Source organism: Diprion similis, chromosome 8 (assembly GCF_021155765.1).
Source record: "Diprion similis isolate iyDipSimi1 chromosome 8, iyDipSimi1.1, whole genome shotgun sequence".
In the NCBI taxonomy this organism is placed as follows: Eukaryota; Metazoa; Arthropoda; class Insecta; order Hymenoptera; family Diprionidae; genus Diprion; species Diprion similis.
The window spans coordinates 12930840-12943101 of NC_060112.1; the positions used below are offsets into that span (position 1 = coordinate 12930840).

Consider the following 12262-nt stretch of genomic DNA (forward strand, 5'->3'; position numbering starts at 1 on the left):
CCTCTCTTCTTTCCTCTCTTCTCTCCCCTCAGTCTCTCGGATTACCGGACCGGCCGCACTCCTTGTCGGGTATGTCGAGGTATATGGAGAAGCGAAATCACATAAATTAACGTTGTCGGTAGACCGCGGGTATTCGAAACATTCACAGTTTCACGTCGTTTTAGGCAAATAACGAAACAAAAGATCGTATAAGCCGACGCTTAGCTGATCGCATGTGTAAGAGTTTATTCGACGCTTGCCGAATTTCAAACTTACGCTGTAATAATAAATCCTCCAAATCGCGGGCTGACAGGTACAAGGATGGTTTGTTTTTTATTTACAAAAAGTAAAGTAACAGATAAAAAAAAGATAAAGAAAATTCTCTCATTTCACGGTCAGTAATAAATAAAGTACAAATTTTGTGATTCATCGTCGATTCTATATATCTAATCTACCGAAAGTTTAATAATTATAAATTAAACCTAGACACAATCTTTTTTCTATAAAAATTCTTGTCCCTTTGTAAAGAAAGATTCTCGTTATAAAATTTGGAAAATTGACGACTTCGAAATCAAGAGCTGCGTTCGGAATATAAACTTTAAATCGCTGAAAGGAACCCTCGTTATACATATCATACAATGCCACCCTGCAACGCTGCAGCATAAAATGCATAAATTTTCTACAACCTATTGGTATAAATTTCACTTTCCTCCAATTCCCCGAACCTTCCTTTTTCGAACCTACATCAGGTGTCACTACATATTGCATCGCGAGCGTTTCAGGTGCAAAATCCCGAAACCTGCAATGGAAGGGAAGGTGAGGATGAATAGCGGAAAGAGAAACTGCGGCAGGAGGTTGGAATACCTGGGCTTGTCGAAGATCATTGTGACCAAGAAACCAGGGGGGATGGTGGTGGTGGTCGGTTGCTTGGTTGACACGAATTACACCAAAGTCTGAGGCTCGAGGAGACCCGAAAACCGACAAAACCAAGCCGTACAGGAAAAGAGCGTATCTGTTGTAGCTATAAGGTTGTAGGTACGGCTCTGTTCCTCTTTCGAGCCGGGCTGGCCGTCGTTGCAGCTGTTGTTAAAGCACCGACAGCTGTCCCAGCCAGAGCAGCGAGGCGGGTCTTCGAGTCGAGTCGCCGTTCGTTCGATTGGCCGCGTTTTACCGAGGAGGTATATGTATAGTACACAGAGTTGTGCAGCTGGTAGCTGCTGATCCGATGCACTCGGAACCAACCCCTGCATGTGCGGCGAGGAACGAACGAACCCCTAACCAGCCAAATCGAAAACAAGGCCTCAGGCCAACCCCTGCAGCGTGCAACGCTCGTTCCTTTTCGAACCCTCATAGAAATTGTGCACATATATAACCGATCCGACGACTTTCCATCATTTAAATAATGACTCACAATCAGACAGGACTCGGATTACGGAGTGCTGCATACGTGCTACCGCCATAAGCTTAGGGCCTACCAACAACCAACCGACCGATCGCTCAATCCTCATCGCGTCTGAAGACCTGACCTGACTCAACGCCGATGCTCACTACTGCACTGTACGATGTTCACGATCACGATGATAAAATGTCATATAGAGATGATTCTGGGCAAAGTTAAAATGACAGAAATCGCTGTTAATATCCCTCGATGATTTCATATCCTCATCTCCTCTGCACAGTCAATTAACTCACATAACACTACGCAATGTTTTCTGTGCACATATGATATCCATATATAAATGTGCGTGTGTGTGTGGAATATGGATGCAGAATGTGTATACACACAGCATGTGTCGTAATTTGATCGGGATCGCGAAGAGTCCGCAAGTAGTCGGGGAACAAAGAGACAACAAAGTCGGGTTTCATCACCCGAGAATTGCAGAGGGACGAGAGTAGGGGAGGGGGGGAGAGGAAGGAAGAAGATGAAGCGAAAGAGATGGGCATAGGACGCGATGCAGCAAAGTGCACTCGCTAGGTATATACGCGGGTGAGAGTGTAGGTAGGATACACCATAAGGTAACCCGAACCCCCGGGCGACGGCCGCAACGCGACGACGACGTCGAGAGCGGCAGTGCGCTTCCTTCCTGGTGCCGATTACGTCGTCCCGACTTCCGGAAATCAATTCGTACCCTCCGTCTCTTTCTTTTCCTTTCACCCCTGCAGTTTTATGCAGTAGAGAATCTGGACGATATCGACGTAGGATTTCTCCACGTTATGAATACCTACTACATTATGGAAGTACATGCATACGCCAAGGATGACGATCTGATGTTTGAAAGTGTATGCTTTGACCGTGTATCTCTCCACAATACAACGCGTATACATTGTAAAACGAATGAAAAATTCCACCACCTCCTCGAAATGACATTCGATCGATCCAAAGAGGACAGAGATCCGAACTGTAAGTGTACAGTGACGTACTTGCATCGAATAAATTGGACAGAGATACGAAACGACGACAAAATTACGTACGTATACAATATATGTATATATACATGTATATACAGTATATACGAAGACACAGGCAATAAGAGACACAAAGAAAACCGGAGATAAACCGCGACAGGATTGAACAAGCCGAGAGAGTCTCATGAGTTTTTTGGCGTTCGGATGATCGAGGCACGTCTGGATGTGGTCCATGGCATTCTATCTCCATCTCCCTCTCACTTCTCCGTCCTCCAAGTGTGCAGACAGGCCGCGGTGTTATACACGTCGCAATGCCTCGCTACAGAGTAAAAGAAAGAGAGAGAGAGGGAGAGAGAGACCGGAGGCTGTCCTGCACAACAACGGGCCCCGACTTCCAGGTGAGCGCGAAGAAGCTGGCTGCCTGCAGCGAGTGGAGGGTAGCAGAGAGAAGAGAAGAGAAGAGAAGAGAAGAGAAGAGAAGAGAAGAGAAGAGAAGGTGGTAGTAAGGCAGAGAGGCACCTACAATATAGACAGCGTAAAAAGAAGAACGAGGACGAGACTCGAGAGGTGGGAGGATCACCGGGCGTGGGAAGTACCGGGGAAAGATCCACAGTCAGCATCAGCATCAGCATCAGCATCAGCATCAGCATCAGCTGCAGCAGCAGCAGCAATGCGCCTAAGCGAAATACCTACTAGCTGCTCCCTCTACTTTCCCTGCTACGATAGCTCAGCTCGGCTCAGCTCCACACCGCATCGAGTGCATCGCAAGATAGTTTTCTTCTTTTTTTCTTCCATATATATTTTTTTTTCTCATGGCAATCATAACGATGATAATCGTTCCCGCCGCAGCAATAAGTCGTCCCGGTAATCTTGTAAGGACGGACGAAACGCCGTAACCGCAACTTAGTCAATGAACACGCGAACCGTTTAAACGCGAGCGCGAGCGCAGCGCGCACATCCCCCCCACCACCGCCATATTACCATACATCCCACCCACGAGTCCCCCCCCCCCCCCCCTTATACATCTGTAAACTTCATGTCGTCGTGACGTACTGTACGTGTAAGGATGCCGACGAGGAAGTTAGCGAGGAACGAGACTGTGAAGTTGACGTAACGCCGATGACGAGCGAGTTTCAAGCTCTCCGAAGGTCTTCCTTATTCTTGTATCCTTACAATTAGATTCGAATCAAGCCGAAGGATCTACTTGGGCGATAAGAACTCACCGGTCGTGCAGTACGAGTCCTTCCATCCTGCTAGGCAGACGCGTTCGCCGCTCGGGCTGCAGCTGAAGTGACCGAATCGGTCGTCGCGGGGTCGGCACAGGTTGACACATCCGGCACCGTAGTAGTGGGCGTCGCATGTGACTCTGTACTCGTAGACCATCCTTGAGTGAGCGCTTCGGTGCTCGTCGACGGTCCAGTTTAAACCAACGTCCAGCCACCTCTGGGTCGTTAGCCTCGTGATGAGAACTTTCTCTGAAAAATTGGCAAACAAAGAGGGGAAAATTGATTAGTACGAAGTGCGGTATGACGTAGAATGTAGATACATTATGTACGTGCGAATGTAGGGTTCGAGTTTTGCATCATCGAAACAACAACAACAACAACAATAACAAGAAAGATCGCGGAGAAAGAGGGGCAGCCTCGCAGAGTTTATCCCATCCCTCGGGCGGGGGCATCCCCGGCTTCGAATCGCATGTGCAACGACGGCAGTCGAGGGTCTACCGGATGCACCGCTGCAAGCGAGTGGAAGGTGCTTCCGTACGGCTGACCGCCTCGGGGTAACCGGCCGGTCTTTAAATCGCTCTAAAACGCTATTTTTCTCTCAAGAGTTGAGAATAAGAATAACACGAAAACGAAGAAGAAGAAGAAGAAGAAGAAGAAGAAGAAAATAGCCACGAAACCTTCGGGCAATATTTCGGCCGGAGTTCCCATGCTTCCTCTCCTCGACGATAAGAAGAAAAATAAGAAGGAAGAGGAGGAGGAGGAGAAGAATAAGAAGCTGTGGTGGTATACGGACCGATTAGCTCGCCGTGCCGCACAGTATAGCACGCCTATAATATACAGCCGGCTCGTATATATAATAACTCTCCTCCCTTCTCTTTTCCTCCTCAACACACCCCCCGTATACACATATAGATACATGCATGCTGTACCTCTATTCCCGAATCGTCTGCCTTCGATCACACACGTGAGTGAGTAAGTAAGTAAGTAAGTAAGTAAGTGCTGCTGCTGTTGCTGCCGCTTTTGCTTCGGTATATAACTATATATAGCACGCAACTCGAAGTTGAAGAGTGCGTCTTAAAGATACCCCAAATTTCTGCCTGCTGCGTTGAACTTAAGTCGGTTGCCACCCCTGGCGCACTAGAGTCTAGACACTAACCGCGATTTCGTAATAAAGAAGCTCGAACGCTGTGATGAACCAGACATGAAACACCACTAACTAAATTGCCATCTAAATACCTTCACTCTGTACGGTGTCTTTGATCATTACCGGTTACTTTGCCCCAAATTCGCGATAATACAGATCTCAGATCTCTAGATCTCTAGAACCTCTGAATGGGTACACTGTACATTTTCCATTACTCGTAATAAAATACCTAGACATGGCACTAGACGACATACGAGGTGCAAGATCAAGGTATAACAGTTGAACCAGTACGACAGTACAAAATTTTTGTATAAAACTCTTCCGCAGTTTGCGAACCAAAAAAACTCACTCAGTAATCCTATCGCATGATGAATAAGACTTGAAGCCTCAAAGAAGCTGAGACGCGTAACGGATGCACATTAGGCTGATATAATGTTGCGAGAGAAAGAGAGAGAGAGAGAGAGAGAGAGAGAGAGAGAGAGAGAGAGAGAGAGAGAGAGAGAGAGATGATGCTACCAGAGGCCGTAATGGGCCGACTCTGAATATCCAGAATAGGTACGTAGTAAGTTTGTGGTTATAGGTGTAGACGTACACTATTAAAACGTTGCTGTTCGTTGTGTTATAATTTCACCAGGCATGGCACCACAGCCTCTGAACCTGTATCAGCGGCGTCAGCGGCAGCAGCGGCAGCAGCAGCAGCAGCAGGAGCCACTGAACGATCAGAGAGGCTCCGCGAGAGAGTTAAAGAGAGAAAGAGAGAAAGAGCGAAAGGGGAAGAAGGGGTCTGACTGGCCAGCCGTCGACCAATTATTGTTATTGTTATTATTACGGGTCGAGTAGAGAGGCAGGTGCGTCTTTGGGCCGAACGAACGACCCACAGTCAGCAAGCCAGCCACGCTATCACTGTTCCCCATGTCAGTTTTTCCTGCACATTCGTGCGTTTCTCTTCTTCCCTCTTTCTTCATCTCTCTCTCTCTCTCTCTCTCTGTTTCACTCTCTTACACTCGCTTGAAACGCCAACGTGTATACCTACGGTATAATATAATTGTGCGTGCAGCGTAACACGAGCGCGAAGGGTTAAAGTCGTCTTGTGCAATGCTCTGCGTATGTACAGCGATCCTAAGTAAAAAGGCGCGTGCATTATAATTATAATAGCAACGGATCGTGCACACCTGGTGTACATCATCATCCTAGCATATTTATGTATTTTTATATATATATATATATATATATATATATATATTTCGCGACCGGATGAATATCATCGTCATCTTAACACCGGAAGATGTTATTGATTTGACTACAAGGATTTAGCCTGCACATTGAATCGGAAAGCGCACAAAGATCCGAGCAGTAAATTTCAACAGCTATCGAATCGAACTAACTTCTCCGCTGCTTCGGGTCTCGTTAACGAATCTCATCGTCCTCCTGTAACCTAATGTATGTATATAATATACCCATACAGATGTGATCGAGCGGATTAATTATCGTCCCAAACCAGAAGCTAACGGAATTTTCTGGCGTGGCACAGGTGTAGCTGCTTGTCATGACGCGGTACATACATACATACATACATACACACACACACGTACTTAGGTACATGCACATACTTGTCCGTATCCGTCATCGTGCACATGATTTCTTGTCGAACGTCGCGTCAACGGGTTACCTAGATATAACCCTAAAGATACGATGACGTGTAAAAACTAGGTCCCCGAAAAGAGAGGAGGGAATAGAGATGAAGGAAGAACAAATGAAAGAGGATAGTATAATAAAAGTAAGAAGAAATATGTAAGTATATATATAATTTATATACACACACGCACACATATATATGTAAAAAGAATCCTCCTTTGACCCGACACGTTTCCGGGTATTTCAACCACACCGCCACTTCTCTTCATTCAGTAATTAAGAGACCGGTGAAAGAGCGGATGTACGCCGCCATGCGTTACCTTTACAGATTTATTTCCCCCGTCAGACGCAGTACATGAACACATGCATACACGCATACATACGCAGAGAGATATATATATAAAACGCTGTGCAGCCGAGATAAAGATAGAGAGATTGTAGAAGAGAGAAGAAGGGTACACACCTCAAGTACCTTCTCCCTGTTTCACTGATACTTATTCTATGCTGGGTTTGTATAATACCGCGCGGCGATGGTTCCCTGCCCATACAATTAATTAATTAAGGTGGTTAACGTTTTCCAAAGGTATACAACACGCTGCTGATGTCTGTATTTCCGCCCGGAGTTAATTGGACCCGCACTTGAAAATACCTATACACACGATCGTAGGTCGTATCATTCGTCTCTGTATAATATACTTCTCGTTGAATCAATTAGCTGAATTTTTTCAAATAAAATTAATAACGTTGTGATAAATCTCCCGCATTATCATTCGATCATAATAAAAGATTGCATTGACTTCGTATTATACGATTTAAACTATCTTAAAAAACTCCCACCCATGGGTTTCCTGTCATTCTATTAAACCTACGCAGGAATATAATAAGCACGCGTGTACTCTGGATTATAATTGCAGCGCAGCGATTTCGCTGGCTCTCCATTCGCGAGTCGGAAAAATAAAGATTAGACCCAACGAGTGCACCAACAAAGTTCGGATTATAATCTCGCAATACGTATTATACGTACAACAATATCCTCATTTATAATTAAACCTCGCGCAATGCGTTACCGATAGGTGCATGGCCATACCTACGGGACGTAAAGTCTCGCGTAGGTACGTGTCGCAAATAGTAGAGCAACGCAACGGGTCAAAGTATCCTCAGGGAGTAAAGCTTATAGGCAGTGATTGACCGTTCGTTCGCACCCGGGGGTAAAGTTAATGGTTCGACAAACACGAACGAGGAAGCCGTTGACGTGGGGCGATCGACGGAAGAGGGTCTCCCCGTCGTTCGTCCATGCCCTTGGCCATCGCCGCGCCGATCGGTACAGCAGACATATAGGCAAAGCCTTCCTTGCTTCCTCCCTGGCCGCCTCAAACTGTATAAAACCGTAAACCCTGTTCCGTACCGTATAGGATGTATCCACTGTGGTCCGGTGTCGGGTTTCGCCGCTACGAGAGCTACGAGAGCTACGAGAGCAAACGTATGTACCTCCGAGTTAACCCCCTGCTTCCCCCCCTGCACACATAACACTCTCGTGTGTATGACACTCTGCCGCAGCAGCGTTCCCCGGGGATACCGGGATATACATGGACTACCCGCTATACGGTTACACAGGAAGGAAACACTAGGCACCCACCCCCGCCTCCGTGAACCCTCTCTTCTCGACGAGACCGACCATAAACTATGGTCTTATATCTGTATAAAACGGCGAAAAGGACGTGCGACCGAAATCTGAAGCTAACTTTTTTAACAATTTTTCAACACGGAAAATTCATTCGAAACCGTTCCTATACTTGATTTATAAATTAATTAGTTGATAAAATAGGATAAATTAGGAAATTTGATTTATGTTATAAATTTGTGTGCCGAATATCATTGATGAAAAACGTATGAAGAATTTCTAAGTTACACTGCAAGAGAAACATTGTTTCGAGTTCAAAATAAGTGCCACGTTTAAACTTGGTTACGAGAAAATTCTTTAAATTTGATATCTCAAAATGAGGTTAAAACTACGGTACAATATTTCAAGGCTTATATAATACCATTCCAAACCGCCTTAAAAATAAAACGCATAAGAGTGCAACGAGCCTTTTTACAGACAATAAAAATGCGATCATTTTTGGATTATCGTCTAAGGATACAAACAAGCGTCTGCCGGCAGAGATTGATTCGCGAGAAGATTTTCGACCGCGTGATTTCCAACAGTAGGAAGCCTCTGAGCGTTCTCCTTAAATTTCTGGATGTTTTTTCGGGTTTCGACCCTGCAGTGCAGGGTCGGGGTTCGGGGTTCGGGGTTCGCGGCGTCTGGCGAATGTCGGGCACACCATCCAGCGTCGACCGGAAGTTGCGTCTTGGCTGTCGAACCGGAGGACGGTGTGCTCGCTCGAGCGTCTGTCCGCGGCGCGCGCGCCTCGCTCCTCCACACTCGCCACTGTGCATAGCCATGGCCATAGCCATAGCCGTAGCCATAGCCACGGGGCCAGCTGGCCCACACATGCCGTGCGGGTTCGCGTTCCTCGTTTTTAAACCCGCGCCACAAGTCTCTTCCGTACCCCTTTCGCCCTCCTTTCGTGCCATCAGCCGTAGCTGTAAGCCTCGTCAAGCTCGAGGCTCAAATTTTTTCAATCACCGTAGCCGAGTAACGAGGTCAAAAATCGGTAGCGCGTTAATTATACCAAAGGTGTAAAGATGGTTGAAAATCAGAATACACAGTCAAAGAGGTATAAAGAGATTGTCGGAACATGAGAGAAAGAGGTGGCAATAGTAATTTATGATTGCGTTTGTTTTTTGATTTTTTGTTTCTTTTTTTTTTTGTGTCAATCTGCCCCGCTTCTTTCAATTCTTTCTCTACGATTATGCATTACAGGTAATTAAAGTGGTGAAAGTTTGGTCATGATATATGTACATGTATACACGAGTAGGACGTACAATGTAAAGATGATAAACTTACCAGGATGCGTGGAATTGTCCGTGTCATGGTACGCCTCCACTATTAGCGAGAAGGTGCCCTGAAAATCGAAAGAAAAAAACATTAAAGATTAAACATTGAAAACGTTGAACAAAAAAATAAATATATAAATAAATAAAAGAAACTAAATAAAAGCAACATTGTTCAATGGAGAAAAAACCCTTATTACACACGATACGTATGCGTAAAAGTAAACGTTATTCGCGCCTTGGCGACAGCAGCAGCTGCAGATACACCCACATACGTACAGGGATATACACGATATACATATACCCTCCGAGGCAAACGTCCAAGCGTGCCGTTTGTAATTAACGACAAAACGAACCGTTTCTAGCCGACGTGTAGGTATGTACATTGTGCATACTATGCACGGGCATATAATGTATATGGCAAGACTATAGATATACTAAGCACATAGTATAGCAGGACGTGCACCTGGTCGACGTAACGAGACACACGCCAACCCCCAGGGTAGCTGCCAAGCCTTGGGCAGGGCCGATTTGCCTCAAGTATTACACAAGGGGTTTCTCGAGTGGGAGGTGCAAACAACCGGTAAAGAGCCGCAAGCGAAAACGGGGGTTGCGGCCCGGGGGACCCAAACAATTGTTAGAAATCAGTTCATAAATCAGTTTAGAAATCTTTCACGGATTTCACACGCCGTTTTCTTTTTTCTCATATCAACTTCTTTTTTTTTTTTTTTTCCCCTTATCGCGAGAGAGAATTAACGAATGACAGACGTACAAACTTGTCGGAATTGAATAGAACATCCCACCCCCGGAAGAAGAAAAAAAAGACAAGACGATATGAAAAAAAAATATATAAAAAAAAAAAAAACAACCAAGCATGTAACACAACGTCAATGTTACAAAGAAAAAAAAAAGAAAGAAAGAGGAAAAAAAATGGGCGCAACAAATCGCATATAATCAACCATTTACACGCTTAGGTATATCCCCATCGACGAAATTGCTAAATTACAACACTGGTTAAAAAAAATATTCGCACGACATGCAGCTTCAACACGCAAAGTGTATTGTGCGCAAACATTTTTCCCTTCAAAGCAATGATCTTGCAGAGCTTATTGTGAAAATTTAATTCACCGTTACAGCATCGCGGTAACTGCAATTGTTAATCTATAATACAACTTAAGCTTCGAGGCAAGGTCTTTAAGCATGTTATAGCGAACTTTATTGCGGAACGATTAAATGAAATTGAAATTTCTGTACGTAACTTAATTTACTCGCGAAAAAAAGGGGCGAGTCGAGTTCACGGTTCGTTCAAACTCTCGAATCGTCGTACAATTATCCGCGAAGAAAAAGAAAGAAAACAGAAAAATAGAAAAAAACTGCTTGCGAGTCGGGAGTAGAAGAAGCGAGAAGAGAGGCTAGACGAGGTGAGGTGAGATGAGGTGAGGTGAGGTGAGGTGAGGTGAGGTGAGGTGAGGTGAGACGAGAGGAGAGACTAGAACAGGTGATTCGTGCATGAGCAGATCGAGAGGCGAACAGGTAGTCGGCTGGTCTACTAGGTCCAGCCCAGCCGGTGCAGGACACGTAACTAGCCGGTGTGTATATTTTTAGATAGATCTGTCTCGCGTCCCGTCCTCGCGGCTCCGGCACCCCCTTCCCCCCCGCCCCTCCCCCCGCCCCCACCACCTCTTGTTCTCTCACAGCGGTCAAGAGCAGTCGAGCATTCGAGTATTACAAGTGTGTGCATTCACCACGTTACGTTAAACATTACATAAATTTGGAGAGTCGAAAGGTGACGATGATCCGCGTTGATAGTTATAGCCACTGCAGGTGAGGAAGAGGAGGGGCTGAATGAGAAAATTAAAAAAGAAAATCAGCGGAGAATTTCAAGGGATATATATATATGTATATGTATATATCCTGTACGCAGACTAACTGGCAGAAACGATCAGCTTGTATCCGTATGTTTATACAGTATGCGTGTATAAAAAGTCCTGGAGTTAAATTCCCCGTGATATAACATAGGTATAAATTATCAGGAGACAAATTAAACGGCCGGCAAAATACGTACTCCGCTACCCAGGAACTCGGTGTATACATACATATATACATACATATATCATATTCCTGAATACACATGCAGTATTCAGGAACCACCGCGATACTTTATGGCACAGGTAAGGGTATGTATAATATAATATAATATAATATAATATAGATATTTATGTATATAGGTATGCAATACTATAAGCGCATACCGAGGATCAGCGGCACACGAATTAAGCCGACAAAAAGTTCGGCTTAAAGAAAAAAGAAAAAAGAAAAGAATCGGAATACATATCGAGATCGTTGTGTGAATACGGAGTGCAGTGCCGGTTTTGTTTCCGAGAGAATACCGTCGCGGCTGCCGCGTCGCCGCGCGGTTTTGGATCGGAGGAAAGAGATTACGCGAGAAATTCGGAAAGGGAGAGTGAGAGAGTGAGAGAGTGAAAGAGACAAAGACGGGTACATTATATAGACGATACGTAAAACAAGAGAGGTAAAAAAGGAAAAAACAAAATAGGCGAAGAAGAAGAAGAAGAAGAAGAAGAAGAAGAAGAAGAAGTAGCAGAAGAACAAGATGAGGAAGAATAGAATCGCGCAGGGGAGATTGAGAGAACGAGAGAGTGAAAGAGAGACAGAGAGACAGCGAGAGAGAGGGAGGGAGGGAGGGAGAGAGGAATCGGTCGAGAGCCGGGAGTCGGTTCCCACGGCTGCGCAGCATACCTCCTCCTCTCTCTCCCGTTCCCCGTTCCCTTCTTCTAAGCCGAAGCCTCCGCAGCGGCGCTGAGTTCTCCGGCTCTCTTCCCTTTTCCATCTCTCTCTCTCTCCCTCTCTCTTCTCCCTCCTTTTCTCTGGCACGCTCTCTCAAACGTGGCGATGGCATACAAGCTCTCGCAGC

At 45.4% G+C, this 12262-nt stretch overlaps 1 protein-coding gene across 1 annotated transcript in view; it reads right to left on the bottom strand.

Annotated features, from left to right (window-relative positions):
* LOC124409313 (neurogenic locus protein delta-like) overlaps positions 1 to 12262 on the bottom strand; it is a 29961-nt gene that overhangs the window by 6585 nt on the left and 11114 nt on the right. Inside the window, exons 3-4 of the mRNA XM_046886854.1 lie at positions 9341 to 9398; positions 3609 to 3860 (exon numbers count right to left, since the gene is read on the bottom strand). Coding sequence (XP_046742810.1) covers positions 3609 to 3860; positions 9341 to 9398 — 310 coding nt within the window. The remainder of the gene's footprint in view (positions 1 to 3608; positions 3861 to 9340; positions 9399 to 12262) is intronic.